We start from the raw sequence: 23742 nt of genomic DNA, 5'->3' as shown, positions 1-23742 counted from the left end.
ATATATATATATATATATATGCGTGAGTGAATGAGCTTGCATACATCTGCAACCTATGTTGTATATGTAAATATGAAATCAGGTGGTTTTGTGCCAGTCATAAAAGGACTCAGGCTTCTCATACCAACAGATAAATTAGACTCATCCAATTTTAAAGACAAAAACATTGACAGATATGATAGATAACTTTTATCAGATGGTTTAATTTTGTTATTCTATCCAAGCATAATTTAAATTGAATCCCAGCTACCAGTGCAGGTTGCAAACTGTGTTTATTGTACTCAGCAGTTTGCTATCTCCAGGTGTGGTGGAACACAGCAGACGGGAAATTCACAAAACAAAATGTGGGAGTTGGTTGCAGCCATATGCGATATGCTTGTCAGCAAAGGGAAATTCATGTCAAACACTGGCTGATCAGTTACAGCATGCTTTACTCTGACGGGCACGATGCATGCCACATAATGCCTTTGCTGTACAGAGAGATCTTATTATACAGATCTATAATTCTCTTTACTTGTTGACAAGGCCAAGCACTCCAGTGGTAATACTGCACGAATGATAACACCTATCATTAATAATAATCATAGGAATGTTCTGGTATACCAAACTATGTTATATGAACCTGCAAACAGAAAATGAGAGAAAATTGAATTTAAACTCTGTATTTAGTTAGTTAGTCTTGCAGTAGCCTAATGTCAAGCTGTCTGGCTCAGAAAAGGGAAGTGTTAACAAAACAGAAGCAGGGATTGAATGAGTTCTAGCTATATATCTTTTATAACCCATGCCATAAATACAAAGGTAATGTACATAGTACAGGAATATTAATATCCATGTAAAGTATAATTTCTCCCGATTAATTATTTAAAATAATGTCTCAGATTCCTATTGCTTTTTTATCATGTGGAATATTAATTTATGTAAGTGGCTAGTAGTACAGTTTGTACTTAAACTTGAATTGCAAAACGTTGGGAATATATTAAATCACAGGATGTATTAATATTTTTTCAAAAATTTTTAAGCACAGTAATGGAATGAAATTGGCAAAATGCCATTAGCCATTTAGCCATCCATAAGTATGTTACTAATAAGTGGGTTTAGCTGTACCATTTGAGTACTGAACTACGTATGATGAATAGTAGCTCCACCGACTTCATTGGTACAGTCCAGAAGAGGGAGCTTGGAATTAAAGAGTGAATATGCTTAAAAAGTACATGAAGAATAAATTGTACAAATATGGTAACTCTCTTATGGTTGCTGCTTACAATCAGTGTAACTATGTTTTATCTTAAGTATAAAAGAGATTTGCCCTCAGGAGGCTATTGTATTTTTATATTGTCTTTCTGTCCTAGTTCTGAAGCAGTATTTTTATTAGATATTGAATCTAAATTTTTTTTTTTTTATCACAGTACCGAGCATTTATTTCTAGATGGTTGACAAAGAAACAAGGAATTTAAGAAATGCATGGTGGATGTCAAATCTAAACCCCCCTGTCCCATACATACAGATGACTCATGGGAACATATTAATCTTTGTTTAAGTCAGAACCTCATTCTAGTAAAACTAGAGATGAATTTGGTCCACTTGGTTTAAAGTACACGATTTGTCATTCTGATAACATTTCTCCAGGTCAGTTACTGAATGCTGATGCACACAAACAGTGGCTTTGACTTTGTTACAATGCCCTTCTATGTCTCTAATAATAATGTGTTGGGAGCCTTCCCTAAATACAAACTCTAGTGTAATATGCCTGCAGCTAAAAAGCAGCAATGTTGCATTCTTACAGCATGTAACTTCAATCAATACTGGTATCTCCATCAGTCCCTGTGATTCTGTATAGTACCCATGGCAAATGTTTTTCCCATTCCAAGAAAATGTGGGAAATCGTGATTTTTTTCCCCTCAACCTGCTTCAAAAGGGAACAGGATTTTACCATGTGTCAGGTGCTCTATGTTAACTGCCCATGTACTGACGCGTATCCTATCCTGTTGTAACTGAAAGTCTTCTCATAGTAACTTGCTCTTCTTTCATTTAAAGCTTAGTTATTGCATCTTGGATTATGGTGAGGTAGAACTCTGCCGGTGGTAGTGTGTTGCATGGTAAACCCCTCCCCGCTTTTTATTCCATAGTAGGTTGTTTCTGTGTCCATACCTTAAGAAAAAGAATTTGTCAGACTGTAACAGTGTTGCCTTGTGACTTTCCTTTACTGTATTTTTAGCCATTTAGACCAGTGATTCTCAACCAGGATGCTGTGGCACCCTGGGCTGCAGGCAGATCCTTTGAAGGGTGCCACGAGGTGGGAGGAGATAAGTGGGGCATGAGGAAATAAGTAGATAAGCGTAGGCATAGTGGCCAATCCCTCACCGTCACTGGCCCGGCTCCTCTGCCAGGAGGTAAGCACAGTAATATATAAATTAGTTTTTGAAATGGGGTTGGAGCCAATTCACAAAAGTTATGGAGTGGGTGTCAAGTCCAAAAAAGCTGAGAACCAGTTAGAGCCCTTTAGACCCAGCTTAAGTCCTATAAATTTATTAGGGGAGGACAGTAACTAGGAATAATGGGTGCAAACTAGTGGAGAGTAGATTTTGGTTAGACATTAGGAAGAGATTTTTTACAATAAGGGTGGCCAGAATCTGGAATGGGCTTCCAAGAGAGGTGGTGCTATCACCTAACTTGGAGGTCTTCAAGAGGAGGCTTGACAGTCACCTGGCTGGGGTCATCTGACCTTGGTCCTCTTTCCTGCCAGGGGCAGGGGGTTAATTTAGTTAATTCAATGCAATAATTAATAATTTAGTTCAATGCAAAAATTAATTCAATGCAAAAATTAATTCAATGCAAAAATTAATAATTTAGTTAATTCAATGCAATAATTAATGAACCCATTGTAAAAAGGATTTTAAAAACATTAAAATCTGAAAATTTCACAAAAATAAAAGGGGTTGTGCTTTTATTTCTTACCATTTTATATCCAAATGAGTTATGTGGACTTGAATTTCATGAGTGAACAAATGCTATAGAATTAGACACGGACTTTAGCTTTTGCCTAGTGTCTAGGGAGTGGCTTGTGTCAGATTTCAAAGACTTATCTGATTGTTAAAATAAAATTAATGTGTTTATTTGTTGAAATAATAAACATTTGCAGCTGTAACAGGGCAATGAAACACTCAGTTTTTAATAGTGTTTCATACTTATTATTATGGTTTTTGCTGTTCTCCTAAAGAAAAAGGTCACTCCTGGCAAAATTTATTTATGCAACCATCTGCATAAGATATTCAGTTAGGGTTCAGTCTTGCAGCCCTTACTTTTTTGCAACCCTTTATGACTATATGGTTGAATAAAGATCTTGGGGGATATGGCCTTTAAGGTTTAAACACTTTCGGAAGTGACCTGTCCATCTGTTAGAGCAGTGGTTGTCAACTGGGGGTACGCATACCCCCAGGGGTACTTGGAAAGGGGCTAGGGGATATGCGGAGGCAGGCGGGGACAGAGTGCTGCCACCCACTACCCCGCGCCACCACCTCCTAGGAGCAGGGCCTGGGGGGAAGGGGGACGAGGGCAGCAGGTCCCCTCTGTGGGCTGCACAGATGCCTCCTGACCATCTGGACACGGAAAGGGGTTGGGGGTGGAGCTTGCACTGGGTGGCTGCTGCTGCCATCCACCACCCTGCACCACCACATGCAAGCAGGCCCACCCCTGCTCTGCGTACGGCCATCGCCACCCCCTTCGCTCCACCAGTAGTGTACCTAGAAGGGGTACACTCCTTAAAAAAGGTTGAAAACCCCTGTGTTAGAGTGTAAACAACTGTTTGTACTAGCTGCTTTCCATAAATAATAGCAATATTCAGTGTTTATTGTTGATACTGTTTGTCAAAAACCATATGCAGCGTATTTCAGGAAAAGCAGAAATGCGAGTCTTACATTTAGATGCTGTGCAGGGCAAGGACTACAACATTTTTTATTTGCTTCCAAATTTCTATGCATGCCTGGATTATATGAACCCAGTACTTCTGTTTTAAATTCTGCCTTCTGTACTACTAGAGAAAAGAACAAGGGTGTTTGTTAGAGATACAATGTTTATCATTTAAGGAAATTAAATATACATGGGGAAAAACTCTAAAAGCACATGAAAACAAAAAACCTCCTTTATTATCTGGATGCAAGAGAATAGGAGCGCAGAATGCTTTTGAAAAGTAGGGTTGCTATTGTGACTTGCTTACTATTGAACATGTTTGGTCAACTTTTAAGTGTATGCAAATAAGAGAGGCTTAACACAGTAGAGTCTTCTTAATATGAAGAGATCCTGGTTTTTACAAGTCTCACTCTGAGAAAGTGTTGTACTGGTTTTGTGGCATTATGCCAGATAAGTTACATATTTGTCAAACCTACTCCCAACAATACTGATTTTTTTTTTTTTGGTAAAGAGGTAACAAAGGAAGAAAAGGTAGTATCACACACACATGGAATGCTTTCTGTGTTTGCCTGCACAATGAAATCATTCTGATTGAAGTTTGACAAATTATCACCTGCAGCTATAACAAGGATTTTCCATTTGTGTCAAAGAAGCGACTAACACGTATGCTTTTTATCTGTCTCATTTTCTTTTCCTGCAATCCATTCAGCACAGCAAGGATTGAAAAGAAATCTGATTTTGAACCTGATAAATTGTCTCACATAGTTTCCCTATTTTGGCCATTACCACGGACTGGTTCTGAAAGTATTTGTAATCCCTCTTCTCTCACTTTGTTGTAACAAACCTGTCCTCAGATGTCCATTGGCAAACACTGTATTACCTACAGTTTGCCTCATTTTTTTTCTCACTTTCTCCGTTGAGCCCAGTAGTGTCATTATAGTAGCAAATAAGGTATTTAATTTTTCTACTCACTCTTTCTCACAACACAGAACCTCTTACATCTCCCTGCCTACTTTTTTGTTCTTTGTCTAATAATTATATTGGGCAACCAGGGGATGAACAGCTACCACATCAAAATGATGGAGCGTTTGCCATTACTTTGCTTTCACTGAGTCAAATTCTCTGTTGCTGTGAATGGGTGCAGTTCCCTTCACTTCACTGGAGTTTGCCGACAGTACAGAATTTGCACAGGTGCAAATAAATGTAGAAAGTGGAAGTCAACAAAGAATTTGGCCCCTTAGCTTCAGATATGATTTTAGTTGCAATCTTCTTGTAGTGCCTTTAGAAAACAGTCTTCATGTTAAAACTTGCTGTGAGCCTTTGATATCTGTGACCTTTTAAAAATCCTTTAAATTTTGATATTCTCTGAGAAGACAGATGGTATTTTTGATTGAATAGATAGAGATTTCATGTCTAAACATATTCCCTGGTTTTATGTTGGACTAGTTACCTGAGCTTCATGTTATGTGCATTTTGTGCAGCTCTCTTTCTTTTTTTTTTTTTTGTTTAAATTATATTATCAGAAAATTACCCAAAATTAAATATGCAGAATTCCCTGCAGATATTATTATTGGTGTCTGAGTCCTGCTGGTGTTTCTTTATAGAGTTCAAGGACAAAGTTACATATGGTCCCACAATGGTGCCAAGTCAAAAACTACTGCCTCAAAGCCCTCTTACTCATGGCACTGACAGATGTGCACTCCCCGCTGTAACTCATGGCACTTCACAGGAGCACCATGAATTGGTGGTCTGGTCAGGTGCTCTGGTCAGGTCCCAGAGGACTGGAAAAAGGCCAATGTGGTCCCTATTTTCAAGAAGGGGAGGAGGGAGGAAGCAGGAAACTATAGGCCAGTTAGTTTCACCTCCATCCTTGGGAAAACTCTGGAAAAAATCATTAAGGATCACATCTGAGGGAGCCCTGCAGGGGAAATAATGCTGAAAGGAAATCAGTACGGGTTCATTGCAGGTAGATCCTTCTTGACTAACCTTGTTTCTTGTTATGACCAGGTCACAAAATGCTTAGATGCAGGAGTCGAGGTAGATGTCATCTGCCTAGACTTTAAGAAGGCCTCCGATACAGTATCTCATTCTGTTCTCGTAAATAAACTGACAGGCTGTGATGCAGATGATTACACAGTCAGGTGGGTGGCAAACTGGCTTAGGGGTCGCACCCAGAGAGTGGTGGTGGATGGGTCATTATTGACCTAGAAAGATGGGGGCAGTGGGGTCCCTCAAGACTCGGTCCTTGGACTGGTGCTATTCAATGTCTTCATCAGGATGAGGGCATGGAGAGCACCCTGTCCAAGTTTGCAGATGATACCAAATTATGGGGCAAAGGTTAACACACCAGAGGGTAGGGAACGGATCCAGGCGGATCTGGACAGACTGGAAAAATAGGCAGAACGAAATAGGATGCAGTTCAACAAAGACAAATGCAAAGTGCTGCACCTGGGCAAAATGAACTATCAACACACTTACAGGCTGGGAGATGACCTTCTCAGCAGCACAGCAGCAGAAAAGGATCTTGGAGTCATAGTTGATTCCAAGATGAACATGGGTCGTCAATGTGATGAAGTGATCAACACGGCTAACTACACTTTATCATGCATTAACAGATGCATGATGAACAGGTCCTGGGATGTGATGCTTCCCCTCTATCCGGTACTGATCAGGCTGTAGGTGGAGTACTGCGTCCAGTTTTGGGCACTGCACTTCAAGAAGGATGCAGAAAATCTTGAGAGGGTCCAGAGGAGGCCACTTGTAAGGTCAGAGGCCTGCAGGCAAGGTCCTATGAGAAGATAGTGAGGGACCTATATCTCTTCAGCCTTCGCAAGAGAAGGCTGAGAGGTGATCTTGTGGCTGCCTATAAATTCATCAGGGGAGGGCAGCAGGGAATAGGAGATGCTGTATTTACTAGAGCACCCCGGGGTAACTAGGAACAATGGCCACAAGTTGACGGAGAGCAGATTTAGATTGGACATTAGAAAGAACTTCTTCACAGTAAGGGTCTCCAAAATCTGGAATCGGCTTTCAAGGGAGATGGTGCTCTCCCCTACCCTGGGGGTCTTCAAGAGGAGACTGGACAAACACATAGCTGGGGTCATGTGACCCCAGCGCTCTTTTCTGCCCAGAGCAGGGGGTCAGACTTGAGGTCCCTTCTGACCCTAACATCTAACATTTATGAATCTATGAATTACAGTGATCCCCCCCGACCCGGCAGATACTCATTTTGAGGTCCAGGGGGTTGGGAGATGGAGCTCTGGTTTGGAGCTGGCTGCGTGTCTGCAGCCTCTTTCCCCTAGTCTCATCCTCACCCCGCCTTCCCAGCTCTGGTGCTGTCTTCAGGATGAGAAGGGGTTTGAAAGGGGGAGAGGGAGATCTGTCTGGGGCTTGTCTGCCTGTGCTGGAGGGTGGGGCGGGTGGATTGGAGCCCCCCACATGGAGCCCCCCTTCAATCCACCTGCTGCGCCCTCCAGTGCAGGTGGGCAAACCCCAGATGGAGCTCCCTCCACCCCCTTCCCCCCTCCCATCCTGAAGACAGCATCGGGGCAGCAGCCCAGCTCTGCTCCCAGCACTCACTGACAGAAGTTAATGAAGGTGCTTTGCTTTGGAGCGCTGTCATCTGAACCCTCATGTAATGAGAGTTCATTTGTTGTGCAATTGGGCACTTTTAAAGAGCTGTGCAGCTGTACACTTCTGTTAGGACAGAGCTGTAGAGCGCTTTCAAGGGGCCGATAGTGCAACAAAATATGACTTCTGCCAGTGCCCTCAAATGCTGGTTTGGCTCCAGCCACCGTAGCAATGAGAAGCCATCTCCCCAGGAGAAGTAATCAGTGAAGGCTGTGGAAGAGCTGCAGAACGTGTCAGAGGCTTTTCTCCTGGAGAGCGAAAGGAAGTGGTTGAGGAGAGTCAGTACTGACATCAAAAACAGTTTCAGCTAAGAAACTTTGAGAGGAACATTTAGCAGGGAGCAGAGGCAGCTGTGCTGAGGGTGCTCCCCGAGTGCAGCTGCCAAGGCCCAGAGGCACAGGGTGCCCTCCTTACATCTCTTACCTCCAGATTCAGGCCTCCATTATTGAAAACCAAAGCACCTGGAGTCTTCACTCTATCCTCTGAATAACATGCCCATGAACATGACACACAGTGAATTGCCGCTTTAGAAAGGAGCAGTTCCCTTAGCCATCAGGCTATGTATCATCCTTTCCCATAACAGTCCACCCCATGCACATGAACCATATATTTCCACTTGATGGGCAAGTTACCAAGCATTTAGAAAAGAACCACATGTTTGGGGTCAGTAGTTCCATATTTGGTGTAGGGTTGGAAGGCAGAGGCTTGTAAGCAACATGTGTAGGGGAGGTAATTGGCAGGCACCAGAGTCTTTGGATCCAGTTCCCTGGTAGCATCTGTCTGAGAACATGCAGTCCTACCTCCCGTAAGCCGCAAAGCACTGCGGACACCCAACAATACACTTGGGATCTTTTGTATAGAAAGATAACAATGAAAATGAAATCATAGCGGTTTGACATTTGGGCTAAGAGCTAACTAATGATTTCCCCCTTTTTTATATCACCATGTTACTGTGTTGGGGCTTTATGAACTTGATGACATTTGCCTGGTTTTATGCCCATCTTTTTTGTTTGGAGGAATTGTTTATATAGCTATGTACCTCAGCCTATATATAAATAACAGTGCTTTGGAAACAAGAAATTTCACTTCCTGATCATACACGCACCTCTTATCCACCTCTTCTACACACCTGGTTTTTCTGGTAGGGTTGTTTACAGCACTTGGGACTTGCAGGTTTGTCTTCTGTTCATGGATAAAAGATTATTTGGAACGGTTTTATAAACATTATACACCTTGCAGCAAAAAGTAGGTCAAATTTTGGGCCTTGACTATATTATCCTATTAGTGAGCTCCACTTGTTTTACTTCATTTATTTTTTAAAAACCAGATACGTTTTCTACACATAGTGCAAGGACAGGTCTTCCAGCATGAAATTGTATATGGAACATAAAAATGTATGCTGGTAAACTATTTGTGTGTCTGCTTATTGTATTTTCAATGTCAGCTTGAAAAGATTGTGGCCAAACTTTCAAAATCTATCTGAAAATCATATGGTAAGCACTACATATTTGTTTTTTGATTTATTTTGTATGTTGTGAACAAAAAATTAAAAAATAAGTCAACACTGATTCCAGAGTAACCTAAATTAAATTAAAGTTCAGGTCTGGTGCAATCATGTGACAAGACTGGTAGATTCACAAAGTGGTGTATGATACATGGAGCACTTTAGTTGTTGGTTGCCAATCCTGTAGGTGGGACACTTTAAAGAAGTCTGGTTTTTGGTGGGTAGATACTCAGCATTTCTGAAAACCATGTCTATTTAATGCTTTGCACATTAGGAATAGGGACTGAACTTATACGTAAACTGGTATAAGTGATTGGAAGCTGGTTCAAATCTGTAACAGAAGAAGATCAGTGCACATAAACTGCTTTCAAAATGGCCAAAACCAGTTTAAGATAAACCTGGATGGATGTAGTATTAGACTTAACTGCTTTAGGTTAAATCAATTTATTGAACTTCTGTCCCAGATCTCTCCATATTTAAGTTAACTCACAGTCCTACAGCATCCCAGGATGCTTTGCACCTCCCCTGCAACACCCCCTCCCCTCTTTTCAAGGTGAGTGGGCTAGCCTTGGCCCAAGCTGGGGAGGAAGGCATACTCTAGTGCCCCTGTGCTTCTGGCCTGGGCCACTGCAGGCATGTGGCTGCATTTCCAGAATCAAAAGTCAATGTCTGCTTACTTGCTTATTGGTTCAATCTATGCAGCTTAGACTAACCTGCAAAGATTGAAATGATTCAACCTTGGGCTTTTTGACTGTCTGTACTTGGTCTAGGTGTCCAAAAATGGAAATCTTAAAAAAATGCTAATAACTTTTGAAAATCTTAATTTATTTTGTTATACTAAGAACCATAGTCCCACAGTAGGATAAAAGCATATATACCTGTTCTCTGTCACTTACACATAATTGTTGCTCACCTAAATTTAGGCATCAATTGTACCTTCATATAGCTATTTATTAATATTAATCAATGTCCACCCCAATTTACTTGATTTTTGATAGCCTACAGTCATGTCTTTCTTTAAGCTTCCCCTTAAATATTAAATTTGGTCATAAAAGTGAAGATCACATTAAAATATGCAACATATTGTTTTGCACTTAGGCAGTACAGTGTGAGTTTGGTAGTACAAAACTGTTATTTCTGAACATAGTCTGTTCCATTCCACCTTTGGCAATCCTTTCAGCTGAATGTGTTAGCTGATGAGTTTTAAAACATTTTTTGATAAAAGGAAGAGGTGTTACAGAAATCAGATAGGAAACATTTAAGAGAGGGTGCAGTGCTATACATAATTAATTAAGCACTCTTTGTTCAGTCAATTGTTAAGTTCTAAATAAAACACAACTTTAAAACCGAGATAAAAGACTTGGTAATTTCCTCTGCGTTTAGCCCAAAATAGGTTCCAAACTTGCTTGAAGAGTCACATTTTGTTTTGGATTATTGGTGTTCACAATCCCATTTCTATTTTTGGCTGCTTGATCTTTTTGGGTCTGCTCCTCTGATGGGCACAGTTCCTGGGAGTTTGCTCCGTCTGCTCTGTGCATTGCAGAACAGGGCACTGGGAACTTATGCTGGGCACAGGCAAGCAAATTGGGGCCATTACATCCTGGCTCTAAAGCTATGGAAGAGCAGCTTTGACTTGTACCAGCCCCTAAGCAGGACTGAGCACAGTGAGACTTTGCTCTATCCCACTCCAGCCAGCTCCAGCTACACATGTCCTCTCATATTATCATCGGGGTGGGGGTGGCTGGCAGAGGAGCCAGCTTTGTAACCTACACCAGCTGTTGCCTTATGTTTGGAGGGAATTTACCATGGCCATTTATGGCCATTTAAATCTACTTTGTTGAGCAGAGTTGTTTGAAAAGATCAGAGAATGCAGTTCATAGGCTGTAGAGACCAGTCTATTATAGACTCATACATGGGTGCCCCTGATGGGGAGACCAAGAAGTGTCCTATTTCTGCACTGTTCACGCTACGGACAACCATCAGCTTAGGCCTTCTGAACAGTCTTTGTATGCTTGGTGAACAGGTCTCCTGAAACTGGACAGAGATAAGGCAGTGTTATGGGCTTGCCCTGGGCATCAGCCTGCTGAGTGGTCCTGGTGCAACGGCAGGGGCAATCTGTACCATCTTAATGGATGGCACAGAGGACACAACATCTGATGTGGTTTGGCACTTCAAGAAATGAAGACTATCCCTTCACTTCTAGCCTTGTAGAGCACCACACTGGCCCTGACACTGGGCAGTATCACACTATCTAAGCCCTAGCAGTGGAAACATTCTGCTTGCCGGAGAGGAAAGAGATGCCCAGTTTGATCTTATGAGTGAACATTTCCTGAGTAAATTCTGAAACCATTGGACAGGAAATAAGCTAATAATGGGATTTTACAGCATACATTACCCATATAAGGGATTGAAATTTGATACAGGTTTGTTGCTGACCTTCTGGCTATTGATGAAACGTTTCAATTCCTTTCTTGTTTTCACGCACTCATGGTTGATAGGAATTTGCTTCATCTTATTTATGGCCAGACTGAGACTATGTCTCACTGTGTGTATGATGAGCAGCATGTATGTGGACAACTCCAGGAGAAGTCCAAGGAAGGACTAGTCCCAATTTGTTCTTGCTCTGCATTTTGGTGGTGGGTAGCAATTCCATTAACTCTTTACATGGGTGCAGTAGTGGGTTGCAAAGCCCTGCTCTGCCCAGCCCCTGCCTCTCACCATCTTTCCCAGCTCCCTGGAGGGAGGGGAAGCAGTAGAGCCTTGCCTCTTCCCCAGCATACAAAGGGATGAACTGGGCAGGCTGCCTAAGGTGATGGGGAGGAGGGAAGGTATGGCCCTGAGTCTTCTGCCTGGCCTTGTAAGGGCAGTGAGAATCTTGCCTTAAGATCGTGGTAAGTCCAAGTGTTATTAATTGGTACAGTGAACGTGGGTAACTAGGGCTGCTTGTACATGCCACAGGGATTTAATCTGGTTTCGTTCTCCCTAAATTGAAACGCTGGATTTTTTTAAAACACTGCTTCAATTTAGGAAGAATTAAACCAAATTAAACCCCTGTGGCATGTACACCAGGGTGGGGGCCCAATCCTTACCTGCCTCTTTGTGGGGAGGGTGAGCTGCTGGCAGACCAAGAGGTCCCTGAGCTGCGCGGGGGCCCTCCAGGTGGCACCCGCCCACTGGCACCTGACCAGAGTGGTCCCAGGGGACACTGCAGGTGCGGAGGGAAGCACCTTCCCGCACAGCTCAGGCAGGCTGGCAGGCTCCGGGGAGAAAAAAAAACCCACCGGGCCCCCTGTTTCTCTTTTTTCTTCAGTGGAGCCTGCCTGCACAGGCTGCCACTGGGTCCCACAGCCCCTGAGCTGTGCAGGGCCCCCCAAGCCCTGAGCATGTCAGCTTCCAGCACCCCATGCATTGTTGTACTTTGTTAGGTAGCAAACCAAAGCACCTTGGAGGTGTTTTATCTTGCTACATACCAAAGTAATTTAAAGCGGAATATGCTACTGAGCATGCAAACAGCAATGCCATTAAAGCGGAATGCACTGCCGAACGTGCAAACAGCAATGCCATTAAAGTGATGCAGAAGGGCTTTTAAGCCTCTTTAAATGCCAATTTTGTGGCGTGTACAAAGGCCCTAGAGCATTTCCATACCATCATTCAAATTCTGTTCTCACAATAAGATCCACTAAAGACTGTGACTGTAACTAAAATCAGAATTTGGCCTTGTATCTTTATCTCTGCAAGGTAAGTGTCATTTCTTGCCAGCTCTTATGCTACATTAGTTTAGCATCATCTACATTTCCAAATGCATCCTGCTTTATGGAATGGATTTTGCTTGTAAACCTGGGGCCTGGTTTTCAAAAGAACTCTGAGGTCCCGTTTAGGCCCCCAACAGCTTTCACTGACACATACTGGATTCTTCTGAAATGTATCTGGCCACATAGAGAATAAACTGGCTTAAAAAATGCTGCAAAGAGTGGATTGGTAGGCATAATTTTTAGATGGTCCGGTAGGTGAGCATGTTAAATCACTATCTGACTTGGTTTTAACCACAGTTCCTTCAGAACTAGTTCTCTCAATTTTTTGTCAATTGGGTACTCCACATACTGTCACAAACAACATTTTTTCTCTCTTTTTTCCCTGCAAAATCTGTTAATGAAGGATTAGTGCAGCTTAATGACTTCAGGGCTTTTGCCTAAGTAAGGAACAGATTTGACTCAGCTATGTGTGTGTTTATTTTCTTTTGTAGTGATATATTTGATGCCATGTTCCCAGTTACACACATCGCTGGAGAAACCGTCATTCAGCAAGGTAATTTCTCACCCTTTTTTTCCTTACAAATTTCCTAAGATATAATTTATGACTGTCTGATATATCAGAAAATAATGGGGCTAGAGATGTTATCATCCTTGCTTACGTGAAGGAGATCTTGTTCCACAAGTGCCCAAGTATTTACTTAGATTTAAGCTCTTTGAGGCAGACACTTTTTTATTACGCATACCATGCTTAGGGCCTGGTCCATGATACGATTTCCCTAGCATGATTACACTACAAACCATCCATTATACTACCACTAAAAAGGATCCCCACTGATTTCAGTGGGGCTACTCACTAAGTAAAGGACTGCTCAATCTGAGTAAGGTTGGCAGAATTTGGCTCAGAATAATTAAAAAAGGAAATATTTCACTGGGACTTACACATGCTTAGCACCTTATTGTGTCATGCCCACAGACTTGGTAACTTGCTTGCAAGTTTTAGACAAGTTGAGCAGGACCTGAGGGAGCTTATGTCTCTAACATATTTATGAGACAAATTATAAATAATTACTGCATAGTATTTTTGTTCATGAATGGAAATAGGTTCAGACATTTAAGGAAATGATCCTCTTATTATATAATCAACTGTGCAAACTGCAAATATGCATCGACTCCAATATGGAGATTGGCAGTTATTTGTGTAACCACTGAGCAGGCGTTCTGCAAACAGTCATCATTTATATTCTTGTTTCCAGGTGACGAAGGAGACAACTTCTATGTCATTGATCAAGGAGAAGTGGATGTAAGTTTTAATAACCTCCCATTTGGAAACAGTTTCTTTCCTTTCTGTTTTTAAGCCAGGCTGTTATAACAACGCTGCTTTTAAGTTTACATAGGAAACTTGTGCATATGGTACTTGCCTGCGGCTTGATCCATCCGCGTTTCTGAGATCATGCATCTGCTGCCACTGAAATGAAGGATCTTTGTCACCTTCCGGGATTGGTCTCTTCATTAGTCAATTTTTGCTGTAATTAAGTCATTTTGGCTTAATAAGTGGTATATTTTACAGCCAAATTTATTCAAGCGAATGACTTTATCTGTAGAGCAGTAGCCACACCTGTGCATGTGCAGCCTTTGGCAGAGCAGGCCACCATGATGGAATGTACCTGAGGGTCCATATGAACTAGGAGGAAAATATTTCCTTTAATCACCTAGCCTAGTACTTGTGCGTTTCTCCTCAAATTGAAAGAGTGCCTCAGGCCTCCAGTTCCATCTGAGGCTCCTTAATTTTCTTTTTAAATGAGCTCTGTGTAACCAAACAAGAGACTTTATTAATAAAAAGCAGAATCTTAAAAGCATGCAATCAGTTCTTAAGTGCCTACCAGAATTTGCTGAAGTTTTATCAGGAAGAATTGGGAAGAAACACTGAATCCAGTTTCTAAACTATGCACCTTTTATCAGTTTTACCCTAGGGAGCGTTATGAAAACCACCCCCTTTGCAACTTTCATCAGTACGGGCCTCTCATCCAAATGCATTCTTTGGGAGCCACATCTTACTTCTCAACAGTTGTTAGATTGGACAGGCTGTCTCATTAGCAGTGTTGCTATGCAGACTCCTAGATGAGTTTTGCTTGGATTATTTAAAGAAGGCAGTGATTTATTTTAAATCTAGGCAGCAGGCATGTGGCTATTTTAGTGAAAGTCATTTTTTTTAGGCTTTTGTTTGTGTCAGGAGACCATCTAATTGGTATTGTTGGGAACTGAGAAACCTCACACTCTGCCTCTGGACTTACTTCTCAGGAAATCCATGTGACTCACTGTTCCTATCAAACATTGCCACATCGGCAGTGCCAGAAAATAACAAGTACGGTATTTATAGAAACGTGGTAAAATTTATTTTTAAATGATTCACTTCAGGCACGGCCCCAAACTCATTGACTTCAGGGGCTTTGTTTTAGGACCATCATGATAAGCAGCAGATACCTAGGTACTAGCAGCTGACGGCAGTCTCTCAAAAATTACTGACACTCCCTTGGAAGCATAAGGCACCTTTTGTAGTATTTTCTGTCAGTCAAAATGGCTTTTGCTTCTTCAGTGACTCCCCACACAGAGCACAACTCTGTTGCACAACATAAATTAAGTTCTTGGGGCTTTTTGTTTCCTGAGAGAGTGATACATCTTCTTACACATAATCTTGACTGTATGTGGCCCAGGGTAGGACTAAAGTGCCAAGAGCATTTTGAATGAATGGCTGATTACTGAGTACAGGTAAACTCATCCTAGGCAGATTACCAGAAGGTTTTGAGAGCTGGTGAAGCTTCTGCAAAGGGACATTGAAAGTTGGTGAGACTCAGGCTCTTATATTCATTCCTAAGTCACTTTTGAAAATGGGAATGAAGTGAATTCATTTAGACATTCTTTATCCCAGGCCTACAGCCCCAATTCTTGTCTTGCTTTGACACACTGACCTTATTGACGTCAGTGGAAAAATGCATGAAAACTTTCTTGAACAGGGATGGACTTAAGCACGTGCTTAAGTGTTTTGCTAAAGTGAAGCCACAGTGAACAGTTTTCTCTTGCATTGCTGTCAAAGTTTACTTCTAAAATGTCCTTTGTGTTTGGAGGCTTTGCAGTCTCTGTCTCACTCACATGCAGACCTCTGTTGATACTTCCTTTTTACTCAGGAATGTATTGTTCCTTGCTAGCATCGTATAGTGCCAGTTTTTTGAGGGAATAAACTAAATTGCTGACTGCCACAGAAGTGGGGTTCTCTGAATGTCTTGTCACTGCATCTCCATTGGCATCCTCTCTTCCCGGTTCTTTCAGAGTTCCTTTATTCCAAAGAGAGATCATGTTTCGGAGGTGGCTAGGACCCACATCCTTCACACAACTTCTGTGCACCATAGGGTGTATGCTTTGGGCTCAGAGAGCGGTGGAAAACACATAAAATGGTGGAAAATATCATTAATGATTTCTGGTGAAACATTCTTGTGGAAATTATGCAACAAGGAGTAGGCAGTGGACATGGGGTATATGCAGTGAGGTTTATGACCCCTGGCTGGGCTCACTGAAGTTGTGTTTCCAGAGTCTGCAAAGCACAGATAGGTCTGTGACCCCAAGCCTGTGATCCAAGAAACAATATGCTCTGAATGTGTCAAAGAATGACAGGACACATGATTGTCCATGCCAATGGAAAGAAGCACAGTGACTGAGCTAGCAATTTCCATCATGGAAAAGAAAACCAAACCATACCAGAAATTACTTGCAGAAATGATCTGGAGATTTTTGGAGGAAAGAGACTTATTAGATCACAGGCAGTATGTAGGTAGAATAAAAGGGACAGAGGCTCCAATTAATAAGTCCAAGAATTATGATGAATCTCCTTATGGATAATTTTGAAAATTTATGAGGACCAAATTAAAAGGATAATCAAACACTGCATCCCCACCTCTGCACCTGCCAGGAGATAAATTAATAACTTTAATTTATAAGCAGTGTTATAAACCTGTATGTTTTCTGTCTATAAGCACTGGAGGTGTTGTGATGGAATAAAATACATTGCAGTATCACGCAGTTTATGAATACATTTGCCAGTTTGAGAGAAACAACGGGCCAGGGGGATTGTAAGAGAAAGTTTCATATCAAGCACATGAGGCTTTTTATTATCCTTTCTTTGACAGACCTGATGATTTAAGTATAAAAACTAGCAGCATTAAGGCAATAAAAGCAGACGTCTAAGGAAGTGGTTCTGTTCTCGCTGCTTGAATTTCAGGGAAATCACATCGTTAGTCAAGCAACGTATCGATCTGAAGAGACTAGGCAGTAGTGGTACTCTGTTGCTGATCAAGATAATTTACTGTGAGCAGTATTGTGGTCTGGTATCTCTAGCCCTGCAAGGTAGTAAAGGGATGGAGGAGGGTAAGTACCACCTTCCTCGCTTGCACAGCAGTCATGAGGGAGAGCAAACAGGAAGAGACGGCAATGGCAGGACCTTGTCTGTGCCACCGGTGCCCAGGGCAGTGTGGGGCTGGCACAGTTACTATTCCTTCACCACAGCAGCAATGAGACTGGAAAGGAGACTCAGCAAGCCGAAATCTCTCTTCCTGGAGGGGCTTCAGCAGCAGCACAATAATGCATTGCCTCTTATTCAGGAAAGATCATTAACTCCCAGTCTGGCCCTGTATAAAGAAAAACTTTCTACTAGGTAGATAATGGCTTGAGGCTTTAAGTCTCAGGAGTCAATTGTCTACCGGAAGCTTTACTATTTGGAGAAAGGTGGATGTGTGCCAAAAAGTATCTGGTGAGGCTTAAATTATAGTTTCCAGTAAAGATGTTGAAAGTACCTGTTAAAAGTATGTCTGTCTTGCAAAAATCTCTAATCCATATTTCTAAATATAAAAATGTCTTCCTGTTTATTATTTTAATCTTACAACCTCACATTTTTTACTTAAAAAAGCACTGCCAACTTTCCTTTTAAACCAGTATTTTAAAAAAACCCAACTTCCTATTCTATTTAGTACTGTAGCTCTCCATGCCATCATGAGCAGGTGTTTTCTTCTAGTAAAGCAACAGCAACCAAATGCGCCACAGTGAAAGATCAAGTACAAACCTTGCCAACTGCCTAGTTGGAGAGTATTTGTGCTTTTATAACCTCCTTATTTATCACACTCAAGTATTTTCTATAGCAAATGTAAGGGAAAAGTATAAGGAACGATTTTAGGCAATAGACCATCTTCTTTGTTCTTTTTAGGGGAAAGTGGATAGTTTTTAAAAGTCATAATTATTTCTACAAAGAAAACACCATAAACGACAGCCATGAAAGAGCCAGTGCATGAATGATACTGGGTGTTAAGAACTAGTTGGACTTTATATTAACCCTGATGTTTAATGAGATCACCTAAGGTTGCTTTTTTCTGAAGAGCTTCAGTATCCTTTCTGTATATTTAAAAAATACCTATGACCCCTCAAATGTCTCCAGTACTAATAGTTCCCCCATTACAAATACACCTTGGTATTTTCCAGTGAATAATTTAAAAAAAATCTGTAGAGCACAATCTCTGCTTTCTCATTTTCAGGATGTCAGTTGGAGTTTTGGGGGATTTTTTAGATGGTCCCAAGATCTGAAAAGACAGAACTAGCTTTTGAAAGAGATAATGAGCCTCCTTTCCACCTTGGGGAGAAAAAATATCAGCCTGCCTTCTACAAACAAGATACAGGGCTTTGGAATTACTGAAGGCAGAACCTAAGGGGAGTTTGAGATCTAAAAGGTGCAAAGGCTGATGCTTTCCTACTATATTGTTTATTATGTGAGGAGTCACTTGGATTTGCCTTTCATAGTTAGTACCCACTGCATATCACAGCCAGTGAGAAAAGGAATAGATGGGTACGATAGCACAACATTCATCCCATTAGCCTCCTGAAGGAAAAAGTACAAAATTAACTCATTTGGATGATTTTCTAGCCCACAAAAACGGCAGTGTTCATACCAAAGGGATGGAAAACAATAGAAATTCAGAATGCTTTTGATCATTGGAGTATGGCAGGCTGATTGCTTTTCATACTTGGACATCTGTAGCTGTGCATTCCTTTACAGCTACATGAAAGTAATAAGTTCTTACTGTCATACAGCTGGGATCAGCTGTTCGAGTAACAAGCCACAATGTTTGTAGTGTCTACATGGGTTAGGGTTTATACATACTTAAAAATGCATGAGCCAGATCCTCAGCCAGTTTGGGGAAAAGACAAAAGGAGAAATTTTGGACTGCTGCCACATAAAACTTCAGTTTTCTAAAGAGAAGGACCTAATCAGTAGGGATGTATGAAACAGGCTGTATTGATTTGGATTTGGCCTGAATTGGGGACAGTTATTTGATTCGTTGATTTGGATCACTGTCCCGATTCAATTCGGACGAATCCAAATCGGAAGATGTGATGCCAATTCAGAGAATCAGCGATTCAGCCATAGACACAGGTTTAAATGTTTTTTCTACATACCTTGAGTACCAGGCATGGCTTACCCACAGGAGCGTGGGGGGGCTCCCCCCACATGCTCAGCAGTGAACCTGGAAGTGGAGCGGAAGTGCTTCCAGTCCACTATCAGGTCTGCCTCCATGCACATGGGTGGCCGCCCTGCACCCTGCTGGCTTGGTGATCAGCCGCGGGGGGACCCCAGGTGCCCCCCAGACCTAGGAGGCACCAGTTGCCAAGCTGGGGAGAGACGGGGGGCCTCTCTGCATGCTCCCTGGCAGATGCGGAAGTGGACTGGCTGTGCTTCTAGTCCACTCCCAGGTTTGCTGCCGAGCACACTGGGGACCCCCCCCCGCACTCCCGTGGGACGCTCCATCCACCCCAGCATCTCAGTGTTCACAAGCTGCCTGGTACCTTGAGGTATGTAGAAAAATCTGTTTAAAACTGGGTCTGTGTCTGAATCGCCAAATCTTTCTGAATCTCTCCGAATCGATTCGGAGGGTTCTGATTTGATTCAGAGAGATTAAAGGGCCTCCTGATTTGATCTGGATTCGGTGATTCGGCCACCGAATTGGGCCAAATCTCCGCCGAATCGAATCAGCGACCGAAGCTTTGCACAGACCTGCTAATCAGGCCTTACTTTATATCTTGCAGCAAGAGCTTTCCCAGTTTCCTCCTTTTTTTTAAACGAAATTTTGTGGAGGGGGAGGGGGGGAACCCCTTAATGTGGTTGAACTCTTTGCTAAAAGAAAGGATGACAATCATACATCATCAGTGAATTTCAGCAGCATCTTGAAGGCAGAAGTTTATTGTTAATCTGGGCCAGCTCTGGAGAATGAAGTATAATTTCCTCTTAAAATACAGCGGATGCTCTTACCGCTGTTTTGTCTTCAAGAGATTGAGGCATCAGGTATTTTTATTGGAGAAGAGAGTGCTGCTCCCAAAGCCAGTGCCGTCAGATCCAAGATTTGATTTTATTTCGGAATACTTTAAATTTGATACACTTGGTGAGGGTGAGTGTTTTCACAAACTGTTTACAAGCTGCACATCAAACATGTTTTGCTGAATCTTGTCAAGTGAAATCGCAACATTAAGGATGGCTGGGAGTGGATTAGCAGTATAACTATTATATATGTCAGTACTTCCTTCACTGTGCATTGAGTTTCACCAGCTTAATTTTCTTCTCTGGTTTGCAACCACATGGCACTTACTGACTTAACAAGAAGTTACACCTTGCTGCTCAAAATTGTGGATGCTACATTTCCCATGTATAATTCAAAATCTGTCATTTCTGCCCTAAAGAAATAGTTATTGCATTAGCGAGTCATTTTACCGCACCGTGCTTTTTAGGCAATAACACAAATTCTCTTCAGCAGCCAGACATCATACACATCAAACTAAGGATGTAGTGTCATTTGGTATTCAGGGCAAGATCCAGTGAATTTTCCCATCGATTCCAGCGGGCTTTGGATCAGATCTTCAGTGAGGACATGGGTAGCCTCTTTGGATCAAACCACTGGGGGTGCATCTAGTGCATAATTTGACTTTCAGCTGGTTGTCTTTTCCTAATGCTTCAGTGAGAGGGAACAGAAGATGAATCTGGCCAGTTCTGCAATGATTAAATATTACAAGGATTGTTTTTTGTTGTTTTTTTTCTAAATACTTATTCCCACTTAGTTACCAGATTTTGCAGGTGCCTCATTTTTATTCATCTACATTTCCCACTTTGGCCATACTGAGTGCTCCAGATTCACCGTGCTACTTAGCTGTCTAAAGCTGGGGATTTTTTCTGCATGCAAAGTACTTGGATTTTTCATTCATTTTTAAAAACACTCTCATGTCTAAGTTTCTCGTCATGAGAAGAATTAGCAGTTGACTCAGTGCTCTGTTTGGTTTTCCTTTCATAGTTTATAGTTCAGCAGCTTGATAGGAAATGTTGCTACTGTTTGACGGGACATTTCCCTGTCGTAAGGAAGAAATTCATTTGGTGGTTTGTATTCCTTTTTTGGCAGCCTGGATGGCTGCTGCTTGCCTGTTTTGGTTTATTTTTACCCTTTGCTTCTGTCTCTTGGTTTCCGGGATGTGCCAGGGACACAGAGGCCTATACTATTGGCTCTTCCTCTGCTGCTCAGCACTTGCACTTGCACGGGTGCTAATACAACTCTCTTGTAGTACTTTTATTTATTCAAAGTTTTTCATCAGCTGACCTGTCCCATGCCTTGTAGGCCTGATCAGTTATTGGTGAAGGCAGTGTAAAGTCTCTTGTTGACCTCACTGGGAGCTGGATCAGGCCTTAAATTGTCACCGGGCAACACACACTAGGATAGATTTGTGCTATAGCTCAGTATAGATCTTTTCAGCACACAACAAAGGTGTGTATAGAATAAATCAGTTGAAAATTATTTACGTTTTAGAGAAAAGCATATATTTTTTCTCTAAAAACATATATTTTGGCAGTGTCAAATATGTGATTTTTTTTCATTCCTAGCTAATATGAGATGCTAATATATTTTTTTAAAGTTCCTTTACATCATCATTTGTAATAGGTTATGTGTTACTTTAGGTTTTCATTTTTGCTTTTTTTCCTATAAAAATAGAATAATTACATGTTCATTTTACTATGTTCACTTTACTATGTTTTTCTTGGCAGAGCTGTTACAGAGACAATATTCATTCTCATTGATTTCTATTGTTACTGCTTCATAATACATTGGGATATATTCTTCACTTGATGTATGCCTGCAGTGTCTACCAGGCTTTAAACTCATTGACACCCTGACGGAATAAAAAGGGTCCATTGTGGCAGTTTATAGTGACAAGACTGCATGCAAGTTGCATAATACACAATTCATAATATTCTTAGCATGCATTATAATGCCTCAGAAGCTGTACTGTCAGTGCATAGTGGGGGAAATTCAACCCAGCGTAGAGAATCCACAGAAGGCCCCTCAACTGCAGCAAACATTTTATATTGTGTGTAAAACTAGGCATACACCCTCTGCACCAAACTATACGTCATCCAGCAAAATACTGTACAGTAAGTGCATGATATAACATCTCTCACTCTGTCTACCTAGCTAACTAATCCAGATTTATAATGATCTATAGAAGGTTTGATTTGAAATTTTATCTAAAGGAGTTATGGCTCTTATACATATTATTGGTATAAGCAGTATCGTAATGGTTGTTAATTCAACAATGAGAACTTCTGAATACACATCTAGCTGATGCATAAAGGGAAGCAGAAGGATAATTATATTTACAGCTTATCGAATCCAAACTATCTGGTAACAACTAGTTGTACTGGGTGGAGCGGGGAGGAAGGAGAGTTGATAACCCCCTGAATTAACGTTTGGAGATAACATGCTTGCAGAAAAAAAGATCTCCCTTTTCAGAAGATGTTTTCCTTGTTTTGATTTTTTTTTCAGTTCACAGCTGTGGTGTTTTCCAACAAGCCTTGTTACACTTATCAGCCAATCTCCTTCCATTCTAGTTTGACAGTGTTAATAGAAAGCCAAAGTTGTGACAGTTCTGCTTTTTGGATTGTGTGAGTACTGAACACAAGAAATAAACCTGATGCCAATTAACCACAGGAGCTGAAAATTCAGAGAGTAAATACAGTCATTGTGCTGAAGCAAGAAAACTTGACATTCTGTTCACAAAGCAGGTTGTTGCCCTCTTTTGTGACTGAGCAAGGAAACTGTTAGACTATTGTCTTCTTTTTGTGCCTCCCAGCATTGACCATTAGAAAGGAAATTATTAATGGGTTTTTAGGTAACTGGCAGGAGAAAGAAAACCACAAATAAGTTTCCAAAGTATTTATTTTCTCCTTCTCTTTTTGTGCACCGCTAGGTTTATGTAAATGGAGAATGGGTTACCAGCATTGGAGAAGGAGGTAGCTTTGGGGAGCTTGCGTTGATCTATGGAACACCAAGAGCTGCTACCGTCAAGGCCAAGACAGATCTCAAACTGTGGGGCATCGACAGGGACAGCTACAGACGCATTTTAATGGTAAGTTTTAAATGTAAGGACCTAGTAAGTACTGGGTAGCAGTGAGAATGCTCACAGCATTCATATTCTTTGTTTGAGTTATACCAGTGCTAAAAGTTCTGAAACAAAACAAAGTTCACATTCAGACAACAATATGGAACTGAATTAAGCTCATAAAAGATAAAGGCAAAGAGAACAAAGCAGAAGTAACTTGGGACTTTGAGTCAGGGACGCTATCAGAAATAAGAAAAATAATGTATCAATAATTATTTAAGATTCTAGTGTCCTCAAGAGTCCCCCCATCAGTCACCTGAGCTGCCACCTGTACCAGTTATTGTTGTCAGGTACAACTATTGTCCTGTACCATCCCCTGAATATTTCTGTGTGCATACTTTATACTTACAGTGTAAAATCTTCTTGGCAGAACAACAGGATGACATCCTGATCCCATTCAAAGCAATGGGAAAATTCAGATTGACCTCAGTGGAGCCTGGA

General features: G+C 41.4%; 1 protein-coding gene across 3 annotated transcripts in view; it reads left to right on the top strand.

Moving 5' to 3' along the window:
* The window catches only part of PRKAR1B (protein kinase cAMP-dependent type I regulatory subunit beta), a 138063-nt gene that overhangs the window by 63944 nt on the left and 50377 nt on the right, over positions 1-23742 (top strand). For all 3 annotated transcript variants that reach the window (XM_019512899.1, XM_019512898.1, XM_019512900.1), the window contains exons 5-7: positions 13284-13345; positions 14046-14092; positions 23110-23268. In XM_019512899.1, the coding sequence (XP_019368444.1) occupies positions 13284-13345; positions 14046-14092; positions 23110-23268 (268 nt within the window). The remainder of the gene's footprint in view (positions 1-13283; positions 13346-14045; positions 14093-23109; positions 23269-23742) is intronic.

This window comes from Gavialis gangeticus, unplaced genomic scaffold (genome assembly GCF_001723915.1).
Source record: "Gavialis gangeticus isolate Ggan-Ray unplaced genomic scaffold, GavGan_comp1, whole genome shotgun sequence".
Classification (NCBI taxonomy): Eukaryota; Metazoa; Chordata; order Crocodylia; family Gavialidae; genus Gavialis; species Gavialis gangeticus.
The sequence above is the reverse complement of the archived record's forward strand: the minus strand, read 5'-3'. Positions and strand labels throughout refer to the sequence as shown.